Genomic DNA, 25698 nt, shown 5'->3' with positions numbered 1-25698 from the left:
TTTGAACAAAAGTTTAAGAAAATATGCCTAAGTAGGCCTACATATTAATTTGAGGTTACAGTTTAAAAGGTGCAGGCTTGTTTAAAAAAATATTTAACAAGGGCTTAGTTTGGTGACTGTGATGGTTTTTTTTGTATTCCTAATGCCTGTACCAGTATTGTGGGCTTAGGTTAAAAGTGCTTTTAGACCCCCCACCTCTAGCGATAAGCCTATTAAATAATATGTTTTATTTCGCAAATCTGTTGTTTGCTTCATCAGTTTTAAAATTTTGTAAAACTTGGGAAGCCATTATCAAGAATTTATCACAAATTAGTATATAAAAACAACAACTTAAGGTAGGCCTACTTCAACATTCTTGTAATAAACTGATTCACTTTCACGTATTATCTACAGACAAAACAAGTTTAATTATTCACATGAACATATAAACTTTATTTAAGAAATTCGACAAAAACTAAGGCCTATTCTTCAATTTTGAACACACTATACAGACGACAGACAACGCTAAAACTAACTACATTGAAACTTTCTCACCTCATTCGAGAAGAGAAAGACAAAAACAAAATTAAGTACGAACCACCGAACATACAAATAATAACAAATAAAAGCCCTTTTTGGTTTGATAAATGAAGGCTTGGCTCTTTGTCATGTAGACATGTAGTCTCATCCATCAATAAATACATTTTACCTGTTAACTTGAAAATTGAAATAGGTAGTAGTCTTTTGCAATACCTAATGTTGCCATTTGTCACGGTGGTTACAGATCGAATGCAATTTGATTTTTCAAATTCATGAGTACCCCAACATTTATCCATTGGGGCATAAACATATTAATTCAGCCACTGACTGGACTGTTCTGAGTCAAACAGTTAGATTGAACTTGACTGAGTTTGAGGTTTGAGTCGTACAATCAGTGCTTATAAGGTTACTTCTGTATTTCCATAGTTTGTACAAAACAAGTCAAATAAAACACTCTATGAATAAAATAAAATAATCTTGTGACTAGTAACTATTATCATAGACAAATAGAATAAATATAGACTGACAAAGGGAGGTTCAGGCGCTTATTGGAACATTGACAATTTTGCTTATGTACTGTTTAAATGTACATTGTCTCAAGATCATATGTTTTACTTTTTATATTAAGCTGTGTTCATGTTTATGTTTGTGTGATCAAAATATAAAGTGTGAATTCCTTTCTTTAATATAATTTGTTTCTCATTAATTTAAAAGTTTATTCTTATAAGTAATCAAGAGAAAGAATGCCTTGGACAAGTACGTATCAATAGGTTATGGGCTATTCTACAAATAAGGTATTTTTTTTAAATAACTTTTAACCCTTAGAGTGCCAGGCGAGAAATAAAAGTAACGCTCAAAAAATGCCGATGATTTTTCCCGAAGGTCGCGCTAAAAATGCCGAGCGCGATCTGGCGATTTTTAGGTTAAAATTTCGTAAAAATCGAATTTTCGATATTTCGACCAACGAAAATCGATGTATCGCATCTAGCAACTTTCGACTCAATGTTAATATATGGGTTAAAAGAATCCGAGTATTTATTCGGTTGTTATGACAGCTGTTCGATCATTACGAAACGTCCGGTCAGCCGGACGTTGGCACTTTTGGCTCGTTCTAAAAACGTCCGGTCGGCCGGACGTTGGCACTTTTGGCTCGTTTTAAAAACGTCCGGTTCCCCGGACGTTGGCACTCAAAGGGTTAAAGAAGCTCTAAAATATTTTTCTTCATTGTTTTGCCATTGTAACTGTTGAGTTGACTTTTTTCTTGGAACAAGTATAAAATTGGTTAGACATTATGGAAAATTCAAATGAAAAGATATGTATAGAGAAACTTTTGGGTGCAAGTAATTGGACTTAAGTATTGTCCACTTAAAAAGAAGTCTACGGTATCTACATCTGATAACAAGAAGGATGTGTCTGCAAAGCATAGTTTTATGAGCAGGAATGAGTTAACTTTTGCAAATCGGGACGTTTGGATTGCGGATTGTGGTGCTACTCATCATGTAACGTGGTGTAAAGACTATTTTACAGAGTATTCACAATTTTCAGAACCACAACTTATGTCTGGCTTCAGTGATAATGCTTCTGATAAAAAGTGTTATGCCGAGGGATCTGGCATAACACTACAACAACGGTACAAAACTACGATAACGGGATCATTGTTGTTGAAACTAAAGTTGGTAAGGAGCTAATTCAAACGACTGTAGAAAACGTGTTGTATGTACCTAATTCTAGAGCTCATCTGTTGTCAGTCAGCAAGGCAGCGAAGAAGAACCATGTGTTTTCTGCTGACAATCTTGGATGTAAATTTACCCTAAATGGTATTGTTACATTGACTGGACGTTTGCATGGGGATTTATATTTTCTTAACATGCGTGCTATTTGTCCTATACAACTCACTGTACAACTTGCATGTGAGAAAGATTCTTTACAGCTATGGCACGAACGGCTAGGTCATCAGAATCAACGCCATGTTAAACAAGTTTTGAAGATGAATGGAATTAATGTGACTGGAGACATGGGTCTGTGTAATGGATGTGTTCTTGGTAAATCTCATCGTGGTCCATTTCATTCTCGTCCAACTTGTCCTGAGGTGGTTGGTGAACTGATCAGTACAGATGTCTGTGGACCTATGGAGGTCACTTCTCTTGGAGGTAACCGCTATTTTGTATTGTTTAAAGACTACTACAGTAAGTATCACCAAGTATTTTTCATAAAGAATAAAAGTGAAGTAGCTGATTGTATGCGCATCTTTCTTGCAGAAGCAAAACAAGGTGGAAAGATCATAAAAGAAATGTTGTTTGATAACGGGTCTGAATTCCTATCAAAGGAAACTACGAGAATCATTCAGGAGTATGGTATTAAGATACGTACAACTTCTCCCTACTGCCCTGAACAGAATGGTACTGTTGAGAGGGATAATCGAACGATTGTGGAGTCTGCTCGTTCTATGCTTCAGAGGAAAGGCTTGCCGAAGTTTCTTTGGGGTGAGGCTTGTATACTGCAGTTTACCTCCTTAAAGTTACAGGACCAAGTCCTGTAGATGGCAAATCACCACTGCAATTGTGGTCGGGTAAGAGTGTTCCAGGTCTGCAACACCTCAGAGTATTTGGAACTAACTGCTTTGTACATCAGCCGAAGCAAAAGAGGAAAAAGTTGGATGCTAAAAGCATTGACGAAATCTTTGTTGGGTATCATGGTTTGAGAGATGGATACAGAGTGTATGTACCAAGCAAACGGCAAACTGTTATTAGCCATGATGTTATATTTCAATCTGAGATATCCCAAGGAAGTACTGCTCCTGATAATGAGCCATCTTCAAGCGATGAAGTTCATTTTGACATCACTTCAAAAACAACAGAAGTGGAAACTGACAAAGCGGCACCTCCTACTGTTTTGGAGGGAGGTGAGCAAGACGAGTGTGTGGTATTGTCTAAAAATGAAACCACAAAAGACGTGTTGCGACAAGGAAAACGAGTGAAAAATGTACCAAGTTGGATGAGCAGTGGAAATTTTGATCTGATGCTGGTTCAATCAGAGACACAGATGTTTCCAAGGTCTTAAAAGGAAGCAATGGTGTTAGATGATGCATCTGACTGGAAGGCTGCTCGTGAGGAAGGAGCTCGTGTCCTGGGAAGTTAAGTATTACTTCGTCAGAGAAAATTTCTTGGAAGGACTTGTTGATGTTGAACATGTATCTACAACTACAACATATCAACTTGCCAAAATCCTTACTAAACCTCTCAATCGAGTAAGGTTTACACAGCTTAAAGTAAACATTGGACTTTGTGACATTTAGTTTCAAAATTGTGAAGGGAGTATTGGAACATTGACAATTTTGCTTATGTACTGTTTAAATGTACATTGTCTCAAGATCATATGTTTTGCTTTTTATATTAAGCTGTGTTCATGTTTATGTTTGTGTGATCAAAATAAAAAGTGTGAATTCCTTTCTTTAATATAATTTGTTTCTCATTAATTTAAAAGTTTATTCTTATAAGTAATCAAGAGAAAGAATGCCTTGGACAAGTACGTATCAATAGCGCTCACCGCTAGGAGTGCCGTGTAGTTACGGCACACACTGCTGCAGGTGAGGAGGGCAGGAGCTGTATGCGACCAGCAGACGCTGCAGCGGTGTGCGACGTAACTACACGGCAAACCTAGCGGTGGACGCCAGAATTTATGCTAATCGCAGCAAAGCTGACGGTCTATATTTGTTCTATTTGTATATGCTATTATTAATGTTACTAATAATCAACATCAGATAAGGAAAGGAGGGTTTGAAGGTAGTGAATTAATTTAGTTGAGTCAAAATAAATCATTTATTTGATCCAGTCAACCGGTGGAACCGACATTTGACGTTAAGCACCGACCCATCACTAATGTGAGCATAAGTGGGAATACAAAAGAAAATATATGGAGCACGAAATGGATGCTGACGAGTTAACTGACGATCCATCTACCGACGATAGCAGCGATGGAGAGTTCAGTGGTGTCGAGCAGCTGTGATGTGATGGGAAGTGAAACTACACCAGCGCCTTCCATAGCAACACTTCCCATGCCGCGCCTCTGTCCTCGCCACTCCCCCCTAATACCGTCCAAGCTTCACCTCGTTCCGCACGACCTCCACCTCTTGTAGCTCAACGTTATTTTGCCATAACAACAAGAGGTCCCATTTCTAATATTCACATACTTTAGCCCAAAAAAGAATTGTCCTGCATTCTAGTGGAAATTTAGAGAACTACAACAAAGTTCAGTTTACGGGGAACAAAATCTCACAAATGTTGCGGTCCTGACAAGAGGTACCCTGTTTATGATATGGAGAAATAACATGGGGTGACAAGGGGTCCCTTTTCAGAAATGTGATTTTTACGACATGGTTTGATAAAACAAATATTTAAATGAAAACTACAGTGATTTAAGACAAAAATTGGTATTACCTTCAAAGAGGACATTATAAGCTTTCTTTTGATAACAAAATCTTTTCTTAAATAAGAACAAAAACTGTTTTTATGCATGTTTGAAATTTTCAAAATAGTTTTTTACAAAATGACTCTTTTCTATAACAAAATTTCAAAGTCCTATAAATTTAACAAAAAGAAATCATAGATGCATGGGACTTACACCAAGTGATTTGAAATTTAATAAGAAATTCAAATTTGTATATAAATCAAAATCAAAAATTCCCAACACGAGGACCCCTTTAAAATTTCCACATCACACATAATGATGTATCCAACTGTCACACAAAATATTTAAATAACTATTATAGCTAATACAACCAGCTTAAGAGAGAATTGTGCTCCCTGAAAAGATTATTCCAAAACCTTCATAAAAGTTATTACTACAGTCCCTAAAATTTTGAAAACCGTAAAAAGATTTTTATTTTTTCAAAATAAAACATTGAATTATTTTAAACCCTAACCTGTTGTTGCTGCTGTAACTGGTGATGTTCCATTTGCAGCTCTCTTAGTGATGTATCTGTAGTGCAATGAGTGCTGCCAACACTAGCCCTGCGCACTGGACTGTACCTCTCTCCAGGCAGGTGGAGACTAGTCAGCTCCTTTAGTCCATCACGACCACCTAAAACAACCAACATTATATATGGAGTGCAATGAGTAGTGCCGACACTAGCCCTGCACACTGGACTGTACCTCTCTCCAGGCAGGTGCAGACTAGTCAGCTCCTTTAGTCCATCACAACCACCTACAACAACCAACACTATATACGGAGTGCAATGAGTAGTGCCGGCACTAGCCCTGCACACTGGACTGTACCTCTCTCCAGGCAGGTGCAGACTAGTCAACTCCTTTAGTCCATCACAACCACCTACAACAACCAACACTATATATGGAGTGCAATGAGTAGTGCCGACACTAGCCCTGCACACTGGACTGTACCTCTCTCTGGCAGGTGCAGACTAGTCAGCTCCTTTAGTCCATCTCAACCACCTACAACAACCAACACTATATATGGAGTGCAATGAGTAGTGCCGACACTAGCCCTGCACACTGGACTGTACCTCTCTCCAGGCAGGTGCAGACTAGTCAACTCCTTTAGTCCATCACGACCACCTACAACAACCAACATCATGGTGAGCCGGTGGCTCAGATGGTAGCGTCACAGTCTTCGGACCCAAGGCAGCGATGTAATGGTATCGGATCCTGGTTAGGGCCGGACTACACGAGCGTATGAAACGCCGCCGATAGTACGCGCAAAAATGTCTAGGACTACACGAAGCCGACAATCAGCAGCGTATTGAACGCGAGAACATTGACTACACGAGCGTATAGAACGCCGCCGACTGTCCTCGCCCAATGTGACTGACATTTGGCAATGAATACACAAACTATATAGTTTGTAACTATGTAGTTTGGTAACTATAGTTTGTGTATTCATTGCATTTGGACCGTTCCAATATGGAAACGATACTGTACAAGTCGGATGTGTAGCTGGTATGATATATTGTTGCAGGCTGTTAAGAAGAAACGTCGTGCAAAGAGGCGTTGGTAGTCACACCCAACATTATCAAGTTGTTTAGTAACAGGGCAGTTTCAAGTAATGTTTCCATAGAATGTACTCAGAAATTTTTTTTCAGCAAAACAGATACAAATATTGAGACACAAAAAACCATTTTAAGTGTTATAAGACGTTTCTTTTATTTAGGCTACTTTCCGTAAATTTAATAACACGTATAATGCTGATCAAGAGGTTACAAAAAACAATCAAAAAACTAATCCAATTACAACAAGTAGTGCAGAATAGGACTTGCCAAAGTGATGGGAGGGATGTATCAACCATCGATATCGATGGTATCAATTAACGCGCAGGAGAAATGCTAGTTGCCGCTACGTGTAGTCCGGTGCGCCGACGATCTGCCCGCGTATTTTACGCATCCAGATGCGTTAGATCTGCCGAACGCCTGAATTACGCGTCCTCACCAGGCAGACAAAACGCTCATGTAGTCCACATCATATAAAGCTATTGGCTCTGCAAAAAAAGCAGACGGTCGGCGGCGTTTCATACGCTCGAGTAGTCCGGCCCTTACTGCCGCAAACATTTTATCAGTACAGTTCACCTTTGTACTGAACCGGCTCACCCCTTGCTTTGCTGGATACGTTCCACGTACAGATCTTTAGTCTATGTGGACGGGCAAATTCAAGGTTAAAAAAGGCTGCCCAGACACCGCACACCAAATATTTTCAAGTAGAGTTTGACCTGGCCAAATTGGTGTTGACTAAAACTGAGCAGAACGTCTATTTCTCCAATGGCAGAAAGCCTTACGAAGGTGTGTGATCAAAAGTTCTGATTTTACAGAAGACTTTCTTGATTTATGTGGGATCACAAAAGATATTACAATTTCCAGAAACTGTACAAAATCTCAGTCCATCATAGCAACCTGTAAAATTAAGGATTTTGCTCTAGCTGTATTTGCTATAAAACAAATACCGGCAAAGATAAAGGTTTTAGAGGCAGATAGGTTGAGTACAAAACGTTCATACTATGTTATTATAGATAATAATCTACTTACGTATCACGTATGCCAGTAGGTGTCAATTGTAGTTGATTATGCTGTACATGTTTCGAGCCTAATACGGCTCATCTTCAGCAGCATTTTTTTATGTAAAATTTTCACATCGAGAGATGATTGTCGACTATATACAGGAACCACATATATACACAAACACAGAACATTTTAGCATGCTATTTTTATTTACAAGTGTTTTTGTAGCGTACGCTCGTTTAGATAATACCCGACCGGACGACATTTGTAGGCCTACTGAGGAACACAAACACGGGAGGGGGAGAGTGACGTCACAGTATCAGCTAACAGGTGGTTGTCATTTCTAGTTTTGTTATCTACATCGTAATACAGTACCTATATTATCCTTAAGATGTTGTGCAACAATCGACGTAGGTTTATTCTGTTTGGAGGCATTATGTTCCTTAAATCTTTGAGAAAATTACCTATTTGTGTCACAAATGACAACCACCAGTCAGCTGATACCGTGACGTCACTCTCCCCCTTCCGTGTTTGTGTTCCTTATTAGGCCTACAAATGTCGTCCGGTCGGGTATTATCTAAACGAGCGTACGCTAACGAAAACACGTGTAAATAAAAATAGCATGCTAAAATGTTCTGTGTTTGTGTATATATGTGGTTCCTGTATATAGTCGACAATCATCTCTCGATGTGAAAATTTTACATAAAAAAATGCTGCTGAAGATGAGCCGTATTATTAGGCTCGAAACATGTACAGCAAGTAGATTATTATCTATAATAACATATTAAAGGTGTCAAGCCTGATTAATTTGAGTTCATACTATGTTGTCTACTATTATTGTTTTCTGAGAAAACACCAGGATAACAAACTTGTAAAAAAAAATAAATAAAAAACCTGAGTCATGCAATTACTTAGACAAGAAATGGTTCCATCTACTAAACAAATTAAATAGATATCAAACAAGGAAAGTGATGAATATTGATGATGAATATTTTGGCCTTACCTCAGAACGATAGAGGGTACTCTCAATAATACTTATGATTCTTGAGTTTAACAGTAAAATAAGGAAAAGGGAAGAAACAGCGCAGTAGAAGCAGGAACAGACAGTGTTGTTTACAGACAACATACGACTAGTTTATCTTTTCAATAAAACTCCTAAACCCTACGATCACTGTTACTCACAAATTATGTCTTATAATCACTCTAATTAACATATAATACAAAACTAGAGAGTGACACAGTTTCAGACTAAATATATAGCTTATTATGGTTGCAAATGTTGAAATGAGAAAATTATTATGTCACTAATCTTAAATATTGTAAAAAAAAAATACAATATTTAACGTTATCTTAATGTTATCTTAAATATTTAAAGATTATTTGCAAGAGTAGATTTAGCTTTGTTTGATGGCTAATTGTGGACATTTTCCACCACAATTACTAAAAGATAAGTTTTAACAATGTCTTGGTCTTGGGGTCTGGAGTCTAACCCAGTTTTCAAGTAAAAAGTACAAAACAAAAACAAATAAAAAAAAAACTTTACCCACACAAATTCAGCCAAAGCTGGAATATCACTATATAAAAACTACATCTATACTAATATATAAAAATGAGATGGTGTGTGTTTGTGTGTGTGTCTGTCTGTTACTTAATAACGCAAGAACCAATGAACCGATTGAAATAAAATTTTGTATGAAGGTACAGTAGCTTATATACCTGGTTAACACATAGGCCAATTCCTGTTATTATATTTCCTTGGGCTACACCACATGAGCTTCCAAAGTTTAAATGCTTACATTTTGGAGGAATGTAAATAGTAAAAAGTATTAATTGAAGTCAGCTGTAATAAAATTGAGTTATGTTCCTGAAACCAAAGGGGAATATGTAACTATTTTTTTCAACATCAGAATTCAAGATCAAATTTTTTCGCTTCAGTGTCCTCTCCGTTGCGAAGCACGGGTACAACAGCTAATATTATAATATGTATAGGATATTGAAGGGATGGATATGTCTCAAATCTTTGAGAAATATGTGAGGTTTAAAAGATCTCATTCATTTGAGTGAGATTGACTTTGCACCAAGATAAAAAAAAGTACAAAAAATTAGATTGTCCATTTATTTTCCTTCCATGCTACTCAATATACATAATCACTAGATGGTATCTTTATCACTGGGATCAGAAGTAACACAATACCAAGGTGTATAAAAGAAGGTGTGTGCACACGCATCCCCCCCCCCCCAATAAGCCAAAAAGTGAGGTAGCGTGTGAGGCGCTACAGCTGAGCGGTATGTTTGTTTACGCAGGAAACGCTAGTCCACCAACGATTGCTCACAAATAATCCAGTGGGAGATTATTTGAGGAGGGTCTTTCTTTCCGCCACTCACCATGTGACATCATCATTGAATCATATTTTTTATAAGCAAGACACAATAAAATATAGTGTCTGTCATAATCTCAATACATTTTTTTTCTAGAAGTATTGGTGATTTCCCTTTACTAAAAGCCATACATGATATTTTTTTCATATCTAGACCTAGACCTAGTGTCTATAGTCTACCATTATTAATTAGTGATGGGCGGATTCGGATATTGGAATACCGGATCTGAGCTAGAACTGACGCCCAATCGCATCCACAAAAAATTCGGATCTGAGGCTGGATCCGGTTTTGATGGATCCGATTTTTTTTTTACCAACACAAATCGTTCTTTATAAAGTACAAATGAGAACAAGTGTTTTGTCATAATAATGTATTTTAAAATAAAATAGTCCAAAAAATTAAAATAAACTTCATATACAAGACTACCAGTGTCCATGTACAAGACTATCAGTATCAAATCAATACACAAGACTGCAGCCATAGTTGCAGTATTTACTGCTTAAAGGCCTATTTTGCTTGGAGCGACTATAGCGATAGTTGCACAGCGATTATCGCTCAGCTACTATCGCTGATACGGTGGCCGTTTTGCTTAGAGCGATTGATTTTCGATCGCCACGCGATTTTTCATAGTTAGTTAAATACCAGCACTCACAATGGTGAGGTCATGAGTGCGTGTTGTAAGTCATTAAAGTATCTCCTCAGTGAGGAGTTAGGAGACGAGGCTCTACTCGACCCTAGTGGAAGTATCAAGGGACGATCGATAGAAAATACATAGTGATACGTAGGATTTGGGACGGATACGTATCACTAGAGGTAGATAGGATATAAATAGAAAACCGTTGTGATATCAATGAAAAATATATTTACAAAACCTGAAGTTTAAATAAAAAAAAAAAAATATTCATACGAAAACTGATACAGTGTTAACGCTCACACTACGTAAATAACACATAACAACTTGGAACGGTCAAGCATTTTATATTTAAATTTTAATAGATGGGATTACCTTAACAAATTTTAACACAACCATTTGAGCAATGACAATGCAAAGTTTGCTGGAAATAAACAGTCGCCTGTTTCTTCTAAAATTTAATGTAGAAAATTAAATGAATGTGTAAGGAAATATAATCAAAACTGTACAATCCTAACAGCACATGAATAGAAAAATTAATGTGAACAAAAAAGTAAATTATGGTTAATTTAACCCCTATTATGTGCCTACTGAGTGAACTGCACTGTTTTGAGGTTCTGCGCACAGTCGCTGCGCATCAGTCTTGGCGCGATTATCGCTCAGACTGGTACCCAGGGCAGTGGTCTGCGACTGTAGCTAGCGACTCTTGCAATAGTCGCTCCAAGCAAAACAGGACAACGCAAACTCCGCCAGAGCAGTGCCCAGCTACTATCGCGGAGCGATTATCGCCACGCGACTATCGCTGCAATCGCTCCAAGCAAAATAGGCCTCTACTGTTTTACGAATAAAGGTACTCACTATCAAATGTTCTAGACTACTACCATTTAATATACTGTATAACACTATATTCATTTAATATTGGATACAACACTATATTGAATATATAACACCTCATTTATTTATAAATAGTGTTATACATGCAATGCTAATTCATAACGAGTGTCATTTGAAAGTCTTTAGGAAATTACAAGAAAATGTATGATTTGGTAAAATAAAACATGTTCAGCTCACACTTGACGTAGCTGCGCAAACTAGATGAATTTACACCTCGCTATGAACACACCTTCTTTTATACGTCTTGACACCATACAAGCTAGCTAAGTAGCTACTATGTACAATTCTTCTGTCTCTTATACACTATTTTTGTTGTGATACAGTTAGTTGTGATGTGCATGTTACATGTTTACATTAAAGATGTATTATTGTTATTTTATTCTTTTTTTATTTAATACATTCATAGCTATTTAAGTTCCAGTAAGCTTTTGTTATTTTCTACACTCTTTTTGTATCAACCTTTATCAAGTTAGCTACCATGGAATTATCATTACTGTAGGCGAGAGTTAAGAAGTCCTCTGAGCCAGAGCGAATGCAGCAATGTTGGTATGTTGCCGCGCGGTATTTGCAGGTGCACCACCCTCTCTCACCACGGGCGAGTGACATTTCACAGTGTGACTCATGTCGAATACTTGTCACATCGACAACAGATGAGTAATACAGTGACAATCGCTTGAGTTGCTTCAGTGCACCACAAGTATTCTTACGGTGAGGGTGTTTTGCAATTTACTGTTATGGAAGACGTTAGGAAATGTGGGGCAACAATTCACAGTGTGGAAAGAAACTTAATTCGTAGAGTGGTTGAAGTTTGTGATAAAGAATGTAGTGACAGAGCTTTATCAGTTTTGATCAAAAAAGCGACAGAACGTGCGACAAATTATTGCAAAGTGTCAAAAAAAAAAAAAAACAATTGTACGAGTTCGGAAAGCGGGAAAATTAACTCCCGATGAAAAACTAAACACTCCAGGGAAAAAACAAAAAAGAGCAGACCACCACAAAGTGCAGTTAGACGGGTTTGATAGGCGGGTAATAGTTGATTGCACAAAAGACTTTTACGCCAACAAAAAAAAATCATGCCCACGTGTAAAAAATTACTCCCTATTTTGAGAGAAAAAAAATCAACTTTAGTTGGAGAGAATGGACGCTTAGACGAGTTCTTAAAGACACGGGTTTTAGGTGGAGAAAATGCGGCTAAAAGAGAAAATTGTTGATTGAAAGGCCCGACATTGTTAACTGGAGGTTCAAGTATTAAGGGAGATTAAAGAAATTAGAGAAGAAAAAAGAAAAAAAATATTTTATCTAGACGAAACGTGGATAGATAGCAATTTGACTTTCCAAAAATGTTGGCAAAGTGTTGATGTGGATGGTGTGTTACCTGATCTTAATGCCTCCGCCTGATTGTTGTGGACATAGGATCCGAGGAAGGGTTTTTACCAGGAGGGCGCCTTATTTATAAGGCAAACACTGCTAAGGGTGATTATCATGGCCAAATAAATTTTACAAACTTTGGAAAGTGGATAAGAGAATGTGTGATGCCAAATTTACCTCCCGCCTCTGTGGTTGTCATTGATAATGCTCCCTATCACCAGAAACAAGAGGACAAAGTACTAACGAAGACGGCTACAAAACCAGTGATGATTGAGTGGTTGTCAAGACATGGCGAAAACTACGATGAAAGAACGACAAGAAAAGTGGAACTATTCAAAGCTATTCAAAGGTTAAAGCCACCAACTAAAGTTTACAAAATTGATAAGCTAGCTACTACAACCAGAAGGTCACACTGTTTTGAGACTTCTACCCTACATGTGCGACTTGAATGCTGTGGAATTCGTCTGGGCAAAGGTTAAGCAGCACGTCCGATCCAGAAATTCAACAGGTAAATTCCATAGTTTATTTTACTAATTTGGAAATTATGTAAATTGACTAATTTAATTTTTTCACTACTTTATTGAGATAAAATATAAAACACTTGGCATTTTTTTTACTAAAACAATTGCTTCCGAATGAAAAGTGCCAGTATTAGACATTTTTCAACATTCCATAATAAACTGTATTGAACTGTATCACAATTACTAAGAAAAGACCCGGTATCTATCATAAACATAAACAAATGAAGTTTTTGGCCCGAAAGTAAACAAAGCTATATGTTAATTAATGCTAGATTTACATTTCTTAGTAAAATTACAATTCCACCCTTTTTAAAGCATAACTTGTGAGACATAACCACTTGGTGCTAAAGTGTGGAGAAATTCATCAGGGGCATGTAACCGGTCTCCCTCTTCTTGAATCAAAGTGTCCACTGAGTAGTAAACTCTACCTTAATTATTTAGTTGCTTAGCTATTTTATTATTAATTTGGTCATCATTGTAATATTTCATGTCATTTCATTCATTATTTAGTATTAAGTTTCTTAAAATGTTACCTTTTGTTCATACACCTTTGTTAATAATCACTCCTCAGAAAGGCTGGCCTAATATTCATTTTCCTAATTTATATAATTTCATTAATCTTTCCAATTAATCATTAATAATATTCACTCCATAGCCTATATATTTTTTCTACAAAGCCCATAACCTAATTATTTATTAAACATGTAAGAGAATTGCAATACATCAACATTTTTTATAATATAATTTCAAAATTAGTCCTTAAGGAATCAAAATTTAAGAAGCAGTGAAAGTGATCCATGTGTTCAACAATGAATGATGTGAACATTGAGATTGGAAGAGAAGGAAGCCATTGCAGAAGTGGAAACTGTTAGTTAGAAGAAGGAGTCCAAATTTTATCTAAATCAAATTCATTAATATTATCAAGAAGACCAGTTTATATCAAGTTATATCACAGTAGCCTAAACCTCAAGAGGACTCAACTCCATCATTGTTATCTTCAAAATTAAGTATAACTTTTCTTTTAAACTCTTTTAAATTCAGTGCTAATTGGACTTACCTTTTGGACAACATCAAAATTAGATTTTTCATTGTTGGGATTTGTAAGTTTAACACCGTAATTAGGCCTATTTGGACACTATTAAATTTATTAATTCTTAGCATTCAAGCCAGCACGACACCCTACCCTGAGATATATCACATCTAAATTATTTGAACCTTTAAGTTATTATTCATATTTATCTTTTATTTCATTTTAATTTCAACCCACACACCATTGTCAATCCTTTCATTATAACGTTAAGCCTTTTCTCATTGCATGTTTGTTCATTTGTTTAAATAAAACACCTTTTGTAATTCATAAATCTTGTTAACTTATTAACTTTAAACATTTATAGAATAGGCCTAGCCTAAATTAATATTGTGAGGTGAGTTTACATCATGTTTAATATTTGGTGAAATTATTGCATGATTTTTGTCTTTTTAAGCATCTTCAGAGAATCCTTCACTGAAGATTTCGTCAATGATATCTTTATTTACAATACATTGTGGTGGAAGACTTATCAATGTCTCACAAAGACCTTTATGTAGCTCTCTTGGCCATTCCCTATTCAGATATAAAAAAAAATACTAAAAGATATTCAGCAAATATTGATTCACTTGGATTTGTTCTCATGTTTATAGCACATGAAATATTTTTAAACATTGACCATAAAGGTGATATATTTATTGAATTTTCTACTATTGCACAGTGACTCGCAACAGAGACTATGGTAGCTAATTGCCAGAAATTACCTCCAAAAACCTATCCACAAAAATACTTTGCTTGGCCTTCTCTTCTGGCAATATCTCGCAGTAAGTAAAAAAAGTAAGTAAAAAAGTCTGTTGTGACAGCATCTGTCTGTGCAATAAGAAAAATAATCACACGGTCGCGTAAAATTTCTTTGAATTTCAAAAACCAGCATAGGTAACTTCTCACGATTTATTATGATACCATCTCTGTTGTTAATATGTCGCCGAATCGTAAACACGGGATTGTTTCTTCTAGGTGCAATTTTATGATAATCAAAATTAAAAACTGAAAAACACAACAAATAAAAATATCTATGAAAACACTAAACACACCATATCTGAAAATAAAATACAATCACATAATGAATAGATTGATTTTTACTCCTTTCACTATGAATGACAACTGCATAAATGAACTATCCCATCTCATAAGTTATCATTGTATTAGAAATTAAACTAATAGGTAAACACAAAAAGAAAATATTAAAATGACATAAGGGAAACACGCTATTTTTATGAAGACAGATTTTTTCTTTTAAGAAATTAATCATATGTTAGGTAATCTTATCAAATTTTGACTAATATTTAAAATACATGGAAAACTTTAAAAAAGTCCAATGGAGCAAAGCACGTTGAACTGAGCGTGACAAAAGTTATTCCATGACTTTTACAGAGGATTCCCTTTAATTTGACACCTTAATCATCAAAATCGGTTCATAAATAAAAGAGTTTTGCTGTACACAAGAAATTCCTTACGGAATTAGAATAATAGAAGATTAGTCAACTTAAACAAAATTTCTCTATTGGTCTCACGGCAATATTATTCCTATTTCACTTGGTCTGTAAACAACGTTCTGTTGATTCCTTTTGGTCTGCGGGGGTGATCGGACCGACACAAATGTCCGTCGCTCAGTAGCGAAGGTGTTAACTAAATAATTAGTTATTGAATTTAAGTTTTTGTTTTGATAGTACTTCATTGTTATTTAATATTTTGTAACCATTGTCAAACTGCACAAATGAATAATTCTTGATAGTAATGAGATCTTTAATCTTATCTTGAACTATGATGAGAAAAAGAAACTCGTATCGAACTTAAATTCCAGTCTCGTCCATCACTAGTATATTGTCCATACATAACAAAAGACAGTAGGTGAACACATTGGACAATGGACAATTAGCTTCATCTGATGACGGCTTAATTGAGTCTGTGTGCTTTTTAATTTGTGATTTTCCAACAGTGGTTGGGTTTGTATAGTTTAATCCTGTTATGCATTAGGTTCTTACTCATCAGATGCCAGATTGTGGAACTTTCTGAAACTATTTTTTCTTAGCAAACATGATGGAAAATGTCCTCATGGCAATAATCCTTCATACAACTTACAATCACCAAAAATCAACTTCCAACAATGAAAGAAGTAATTCATAGTTATTCAGTTGATTTTGAAAATCAACTTAAGAGTGTAAAATGGTACATAGAGAACTTTAAAAATGGAAACTTAATAGTGTTTAATGATTGCCAGGGAAGTACCTGAGCTACGGTGAGTCTCCTGTACAGTGGGCAGAGCGGAGATCTGTGGCTTACGCAGGCGGGTCCGTGTGGGGGCTGCTACAACAGGCAGCAGTGGGGGGGTGTGTTGGCGGTTCATGCGGGACTCCACCTCTTGTACCAGCTCGGGACTAATTACTACATGCACACAACAACAAAACAACACTACAGGGCAAACTGTGCTCCCCACCTATAGCTACACAACTTTTAAGGGATTGTCTTTTGAAGGTAAACTACTGATTTAGAGATCAAACTCTAATAACTTTGGTACTGATCAAACAAAAACAACCAGAGTCTGTTGGAAAGTATTATTTTGAGTGGCGAGGTTTCAGTTAATAACTTAAACTTTTTATTGGTTAGTTAAAAAATTCATTGAAAAATCACGGCTAAACACACATAAGAACTGAAAGTTATATGAGGGTTGATTGGAAAGTATCCTCCATTTGGTCACCATTTCTCTAGAGAAGTGCGCAGCTTTCCCCTTACCAAAATGTTGATCCGAAATGTCCTCAGATTTTAAACAGAAAAAAGTATTCGGCTGCAGCTGTTCTTTGGGAATTTTTGCAATGCAATGCAAGACCAAATTTGATGAGCAAAGTATAGTAGATACAATAAATAGAGTTTTAATAGTAAAAAGGGACATAAAACACAGACAGTGGGGGATCCACAGAGGGGCTAACAGGAGCCCTTGGATGTTCAATTTACACTAGATAAAATGGTACTTTTATGATACAGGTTAACTAGGAACACCTGAATACTTCATAGCAAAAGGTTTGAGGTTGTAGATTACAGTATTAACTGCATAACATAATGACAATGACGCCTCAGGATGTAGGCTTGTTTACTAAGCTTTATGTATTTCAAGCCAAGCCAAGCCTGGCTTACAAAGTGAAAGATGGAGCACAAAGTCGAAAACTCGAGCTCAAGCCTAGGACAATGAAAATAATCATTATATTAAGGATTATTATTTTTTAAACATTATTATTTATAGGATTATTTTTATTTATTTCGTTTTGTTAAACTGTCTTCAAATATTTTTACTTTGTTTGTTACTGCCCTTTTAGGTAGTAATTTGAATTTTTTAGCCTATACAACTCGAGTTCGCACCAGAGAAAACTGTCTGGAATCAAACAAATGCACTGGACCTTATATTATAATGGTCACAAAATTAGCTACACAGTATTAATTTTGGAATGTTATCTTTGTTCTTTTATCAACAAGTAAAAGGAGCATTAATTAATGTGTAATATAAATGTTGCATTTCTCTAGAAGAACGACGAATAAGTACCGGTAACCTTAAAATGTACTTTAATGACCAAAGGGTCTGAAATATTTTCAGGGGGATAAGATCCCCCTTTTCGGTCTCCAACACTTTTTTTCTGGGAGGTAAACCCGCCCCCCCAAAACCCCCCCTTGGCTCAATCCTGGATTCGCCTCAGAACACAGAGGAAGTGATATACTACCTCTGGTGATGTGATTTAACATGAAAATGCTCGACAAAAAATAAATAAATTTACCAAATTTAATCGAAATATATCTTTTAAACTACAACAGTTTATTTATTCTCCATTAGGGAAAGGGAAATTTGAGAATTTTTAATTTAAATTTTTTTGGAAGTTTCTTTGTAATTATTGGACATACAACAACACTTATACAGTACAGTATATATTAAATTATTTGTTTTTCAAGCACTAAAAAAAATAATTAATATTGCAAAATGTTATCTTTTGTGGGTCAAGAATGGGGAAAACCAATTTTTACCCCATATAACACTGTTCCCATAGTCCAATCATGGTGGATTGCAAACTCATTTGAATAAATTTAGGTTTAAACGTTTGTTTCAAGTTTCTTCTGTGACTATGAAGAACTGAAAACATATGGTCACCGACTAGCACAAGGCACAGGATTTTAAAGATAACATTTCTAACTATAATAATGGTATAATACCTCGTCAAGTAGTCCAAATGATGATTGAGGTTAGCAACCTACATGTTTCGCCGTAAATACGGCATCGTCAGGGTTACAAAAACGAAGACATCGATGTCACACGCACACAATAAATACACGAATATAAACATTTAATTACGGAAAGTAAACATTTAATTAACATTGATAGGCCTATCACACGCACACGACACGGACGGTCCCGGCGCAGGTAGTAGACTGCAGTGTCAGACTCCTTCCTCGTTGTTGTCCATGTTATCAGTAGGACAAAGGTCAGGTGGCCGGTTATTTTGGTGAATTAGCACATTGAAAATAGAGTGTGACTGGAACTGTAGTTTTTCATTGAGGATATGTCCACTAACGTGTTTAGTTTACTACCTTTACTGCATTTATGTAGCACCTCAAGACCGTCAGCAATCTCACTCATGTTAAGGTTTAGGTCGATTAAATGCTGGGCAAACGCTGAATTCTGTTTGATTAAACGTGGTTTGGGCCTGTGTTCGTTGTAGCGAGTAGCGAACCCACGACCTGTTTGCCCAACATATTGGCTAGGACAATCTTGGCATTTGATTTTGTAAACACCTGTCATTTCCATTTTATCTCTTGATCGGTCAGTTTGTGACAGGGTGTTACGAGTACGGTTTGAAGTTTTGAATGTTAATTTGATTCCCTGCCTACGAAGCTCTTTGGATAGGCAATTTTGTAGTGTGTGGGAATATTCAATACATACGTACTTCTTACGTTCGTCCTTTTGTTTGACCTCTCTATTATGGTGTTTGATTATAATTTTGTCTACAAGCCCGCTATTATAGCCGTTGGATATGGCTATATGTTTGATGATGTTGTGTTCATTATTGTAATTTGTGGGACTTAAAGGGACCGTTAGAAGTCTGTGTACCATTGAGCTGTATGCTGCAATTTTTTTAAATTGTGGATGATAGGTCGCGTGAATGGTCTGAACTGAAAAATTGGGTTTCCTGTAGATTTTATAATCAAATTTATTGTTATATTGTTATATTTATCTTGTTTGATGGCAGTAAAAGGCAGTTGGATCTACTTTTAAATTATCTAAACAAAATAGCCCTGAGACTAAAGTTCACCTTAGAAACAGAAGAAGGAAGACAACGCAATACATTTCCTAGATTTAACCATAACTAAAATTAACCAAGCCAATATGTTGGGCAAACAGGTCGTGGGTTCGCTACTCGCTACAACGAACACAGGCCCAAACCACGTTTAATCAAACAGAATTGAGCGTTTGCCCAGCATTTAATCGACCTAAACCATAACATGAGTGAGATTGCTGACGGTCTTGAGGTGCTACATTAATGCAGGAAAGGTAGTAAACTAAACACGTTAGAGGAATTTGAAATTTACAAATTGTACCATGACAACACCGCCAGTGCACATATCCTCAATGAAAAACTACAGTTCCAGTCACACTCTATTTTCAATGTGCTAATTCACCAAAATAACCGTCCACCTGACCTTTGTCCTACTGATAACATGGACAACAACGAGGAAGGAGTCTGACACTGCAGTCTACTACCTGCGCCGGGACCGTCCGTGTCGTGTGCGTGTGATAGGCCTATCAATATTAATTAAATGTTTATTTTCTGTAATTAAATGTTTACTTTCTGTAATTAAATGTTTATATTCGTGTATTTATTGTGTGCGTGTGACATCGATGTCTTCGTTTTTGTAACCCTGACGATGCCGTATTTACGGCGAAACATGTAGGTTGCTAACCTCAATCATTATTTGGACTACTTGACGAGGTATTGTACCATTATTATAGTCATACAAAGTAATCCAGGGGCCATCAACATGGAATTTAATAACATTTCTAAGCTTGGAAAAATATTTTTTTCTTAGATCTAAGTGCTTACTTAGTTGAAGAATAAAGTAAGGATCTAGTTTGAATATGTAAAAGAGAAATGGTTTTATTTCTATATTTTTTTGTAAATAACTGACCGGAGGTTACTTTCTGAATGGTCCTCGTATATAAAACAAGTAAATTAATTTTAGGATCAAATCCATTTAAAAATAATACTGAGTACATTTTAAAATTTGTTAGCGTTTTATTCTCACACTAACTTTCTCAACTAGGAATTCCTCCATCAATAACCTTTTGTGATATTAAGAGACAGAATTTAGGTATTTAAATAGAAAACAAAATTTTATTTAATCCTTTGTTTTAACAATAAGAAGTTTTTTTTACAATACCAAATGATTAGAAAGAACATGGATTGAACCTGACGCCCGCGACACATGTGGTGTTGCATGTAGTCCAGTAAATAGAGACAAAAATAGGGGGGTTTACTTACAGTCCGGTAAGTCTAAATTTTGTATATGTTGTCTAGGATGGTAATTAGGTGTTTAAAATGAAAAATGCACAATTCTCCCCCCTCCACGCCCGCCGCCATATTGAAAAATAGAAAAAATCTGTACTTTCAAGAGATTTTCGCCTATATCTCCGTTTTAGCGAAAGATATGTAAAGTCAATGTTGTAGACAATTAAATTTCCTATAATATAAGTATAACAATTTGGTTCTAAGACTTATGGATACGAAAATATTTAAATTTTTTTACAATAAAACGTCAAATCTTTTTGTATTTTGCCAAATCTCTATTAGTCCAAGCAAACTAAAAAAACTGACACAGGGAACGTTAAAAAAATGTCAAGAAAACGTTTTATGGTTTTATTTTGTAGTGTTGGGTCTGCAGAGTGACATACTAAAAGTTGCCAAAAATCAGTCCACAGGAAACCTCCTAAAATCTCGATAAAAAATGGCGGCTTTTTCCAACATTGGACAAATTTAAAAAAGATATACCACATGCATATTTTATTCAACATTTTTTTGAGATATTGACTTTGGACGACCACCGATGTTTATTGGGTGGGTAGTACCTCATTTCGATAGGGAACTCATATTTGGCCGCCATCTTGGATCCGCCATATTGGATCTAAATAAAAAATATTAAATGTAATGATAACGTTGTGACACATCATTATAAACTAGATTTTTACGCAGATTTCAATGCTGAAACCAGTTTTTAAATATCTGTTTACGTTTTGAAGATATATTCAAACAAAAACTCTCCCCCATACAAATCTTTTGGACGTTTCGTACTTTGAAAGTTTTTAAAGATCATTTTTCTTATATCTCCAGTTCTTATCAACGCTTGCAGTTCAGTCTAGCCTTTAAATATTCTGTGATGTAAGAGCTTTCATTTGACCTATTGATAATTCAAATCGAACGAGTTAGCAACGAGATACAATCTCCAAAACAATATTTAACTTTTTAGAAATCTTTTTTTATTAAAAGATTTATGTCTCGATTTGGTAATATGTCACCAAGTTCTTTCTGATTTTGAATTACTTAGTAAATGTTTGGCTTTAATTTTATTAATCACTATATAAAATCTGATTAATCTAAAGGGAGTCGTGGACCTTTATTTAACATTAAATTATTTTTATTTAGACATTTTTTCTTTGGTTTAAGTCATATATATATACCCAATTATAAATAACAATCAATAAGTAATCTTTAGCTAAAATAAAAGTCAATACTCTGACGAATTATTTAAGACCATAAAGAGTTTTTGGAGTTATTTATAATTGCGGATATAAGTATTTACTAAAGAAAAATTTCAAAATAAAAATAATTTTATGTTAACTGAAGGCACTTTGTTCATTTTAAATCTGTCAGATTTTATTAAATGATTAATAAAATTAAAGCAAAATAATAAATGAGTAATTTGAGACCACAAAGAACTTGGTGGCGTATTAAAAACGTGAGATATAAATCTTTTAATAAAAAAAGATTTTAAAAAAGTTAAATTTAATATTGTTTTGAGGATTGTATCTCGTTGCTAACTAGTTTGATTTGAATTATCAATAGGTCAAATGAGAGCCCTTACATCACAGAATATTAAAAGGCTAGACTGAACTGCAAGCGTTGATAAGAACTGGAGATATAAGAAAAATGATCTTTAAAAATCTTCAAAGTACGAAACGTCCAAAAGAAATGTATGGGGGAGAGTTTTCGTTTGAATATATCTTCAAGACGTAAACAGATATATAAAAACAGATTTCGGCATTGAAATCAGCGTGAAACTGTAGTTTGTAATGATGTGTCACAACGTTATCATTACATTTAATTTTTTGTTATTTATAGCCAATATGGCGGATCCAAGATGGCGGCCAAAAATGAGTTCCCTATGTAAATGAAGTACTAACCACCCAATAAACTTCGTAGGTCGTCCCAAGTCAATATCTCAAAAATTTTAAATAAATTATGCATGTGGTATATTTTTTCCAAATTTGTCAAATGTTGGGAAAAGCCGCCATTCTTAATCGTGATTTTAGGAGGTTTCCTGTAGACCAATTTTTGGCAACTTTTAGTATGTGACTCTGCAGACCCAACACTACAAAATAAAACCATACAAAATTTCTTGCAATTTTTTTAACGTTCCCTGTGTCAGTTTTTTGGTTTGCTTGGACTAATAGATTTTGGCAAAATATAAAAAAAATTGACGTTTTATTGTAAATATTTTTGTATCCATATGTCTTAGAACCAAATTGTTATACTTATATTATATGAAATTTAATTGTCTACAACATTGACTTTACATATCTTTCGCTAAAACGGAGATATAAGCGAAAATCTCTACAAAGTACAGATTTTTTTGATTTTTCAATATGGCGGCGGATACATATTGTCTTTTTACCATCCTAGACAATATGTAAAAAAATTTGACTTACCGGACCGTTTGTAAGTTAACATACCTATATTCACTGGACTAATGATAACACTAAAAAGGCAAATGGGGAGCACACATCACAAAATTAAATAAATCAAATAAACAAAACGGAAAACATCAAATATCCATGCAGTGGAAAATACTGTGTGGAAAAACATGCTAATAAAATTAATGGATTGTTACTTACCTACATGTAATGTTTAATTCAACTCTAAAATAACATATTTCCAAGGTTATTGCCAAATTTAATTTACAAAAAGTAAACAAACGTTACTTGTTGAAATACTGAGTACCTTACATGAGGGTGTTACAGAACTCCTGAAAAAATATTCACACATTTCTCCTGATTTTTCTGCTTGTGATTAGAGGTTGTAAAAGACCTTTTTACTAGGGGTCTGGGGGCCAACAGTACTAAGGGGATCGGTTTGGGCCAAGCTTGGTTCGAGTCGAGTCAAGTTGATCCAGTCGTATATTTACGAGATGGCTAAAAGTGTTTGCGAAGACCATTAAAAATGATCATTTTAATCGTGATCACGGGTGATGTTCACGGTTTTGCCATTACCGTAGAAGATGTTTTTGTTTTACCATGGCCCCAGACAATGTTCACGAATTTGCAGTGACCACGATATTTTTGACAAAGAGGTTTTTGATCTTGCTGTGACTGTGGAGATGTTCACGATTTCACAGTGACTGCAAAAAAAATTCAGTGACCGTGGAAAGCGTTTACAATCTTTTGTTACTTTGTTTTGTGCTCACAATTTTGCCGTCACAGCATCAAAATATAAAAAAAAACATGTTCAAGGTGTTTTAACAGGTGTGTTTTTGATGTGCTTACATAGCTTCAAGAGCATTTATGTAAACAAATTCAGTATATCACTGAGTGTAAAACCCTCTAAAAAACGTATTAAATTGATATTGATACACATTGGAAAATTGGCATTGAAATCAGGTTTCCTGGTGTAAAACTAACATATTATTCACCGTTTTTTTCAGAATTACCAGTCTTTGGCCACCCTCTTACATATAAAGAGTGATCATTGATCAGGTTCAGATCAGATCATTGATCAGGTTGGAAAAAAGCTTGATGTCGATAAAACAGTACATATTCACCCAACTAGTAACTACTAATGAATTGGGTATTTATTTAGTTTTATTTATGGATAAAAAAAAAAAAAAAATTAGTACAACAATATAGTATAGTTATTGTTAAGTGTTATAGAGACCTGGAGGGCGCTCCATCACTGTAAGCAGACCACTACGCCTTGTCCTGGGCTGTGGTGCTGTGGCGCTCTGAGGCTGTTTACGCTGGGCCTCCTCACTAGTGCCAAGTGTGTGTCTCTGCATACTGCCTCGTCCTTTCATGTACCTACAACAATATAGTATGGTTATTGTTAAGTGTTATAGAGACCTGAAGGGCGCTCCATCACTGTAAGCAGACCACTACGCCTTGTCCTGGGCTGTGGTGCTGTGGCGCTCTGAGGCTGTTTACGCTGGGCCTTCTCACTAGTGCCAAGTGTGTGTCTCTGCATACTGCCTCGTCCTTTCATGTACCTACAACAATATAGTATGGTTATTGTTAAGTGTTATAGAGACCTGAAGGGCGCTCCATCACTGTAAGCAGACCACTACGCCTTGTCCTGGGCTGTGGTGCTGTGGCGCTCTGAGGCTGTTTACGCTGGGCCTTCTCACTAGTGCCAAGTGTGTGTCTCTGCATACTGCCTTGTCCTTTCATGTACCTACAACAATATAGTATGGTTACTGTTAAGTGTTATAAAGACCTGGAGGGCGCTCCATCACTGTAAGCAGACCACTACGCCTTGTCCTGGGCTGTGGTGCTCTGAGGCTGTTTACGCTGGGCCTCCTCACTAGTGCCAAGTGTGTGTCTCTGCATGCTGCCTTGTCCTTTCATGTACCTACAACAATATAGTATGGTTATTGTTAAGTGTTATAGAGACCTGGAGGGCGCTCCATCACTGTAAGCAGACCACTACGCCTTGTCCTGGGCTGTGGTGCTGTGGCGCTCTGAGGCTGTTTACGCTGGGCCTTCTCACTAGTGCCAAGTGTGTGTCTCTGCATGCTGCCTTGTCCTTTCATGTACCTACAACAATATAGTATGGTTATTGTTAAGTGTTATAGAGACCTGGAGGGCGCTCCATCACTGTAAGCAGACCACTACGCCTTGTCCTGGGCTGTGGTGCTGTGGCGCTCTGAGGCTGTTTACACTGGACCTTCTCACTAGTGCCAAGTGTGTGTCTCTGCATACTGCCTTGTCCTTTCATGTACCTACAACAATATAGTATGGTTATTGTTAAGTGTTATAGAGACCTGGAGGGCGCTCCAT

The 25698-nt window shown here is 36.0% G+C and overlaps 1 protein-coding gene across 3 annotated transcripts in view; it reads right to left on the bottom strand.

The window, feature by feature from the left end:
- The window catches only part of LOC128984853 (serine/threonine-protein kinase SIK3-like), a 280801-nt gene that overhangs the window by 91830 nt on the left and 163273 nt on the right, over positions 1 to 25698 (bottom strand). For 2 of the 3 annotated variants that reach the window (XM_054404224.1, XM_054404239.1), the window contains 3 exons: positions 24581 to 24723; positions 16629 to 16784; positions 5441 to 5598 (listed from right to left, as the gene is read on the bottom strand). In XM_054404224.1, the coding sequence (XP_054260199.1) occupies positions 5441 to 5598; positions 16629 to 16784; positions 24581 to 24723 (457 nt within the window). The remainder of the gene's footprint in view (positions 1 to 5440; positions 5599 to 16628; positions 16785 to 24580; positions 24724 to 25698) is intronic. The other variant, XM_054404232.1, reaches the window with a different exon arrangement.

This window comes from Macrosteles quadrilineatus, unplaced genomic scaffold, assembly GCF_028750875.1.
Source record: "Macrosteles quadrilineatus isolate MER2022 unplaced genomic scaffold, UCM_ALF_1.0 Scaffold_1__1_contigs__length_201487025, whole genome shotgun sequence".
Classification (NCBI taxonomy): Eukaryota; Metazoa; Arthropoda; class Insecta; order Hemiptera; family Cicadellidae; genus Macrosteles; species Macrosteles quadrilineatus.
The sequence above is the reverse complement of the archived record's forward strand: the minus strand, read 5'-3'. Positions and strand labels throughout refer to the sequence as shown.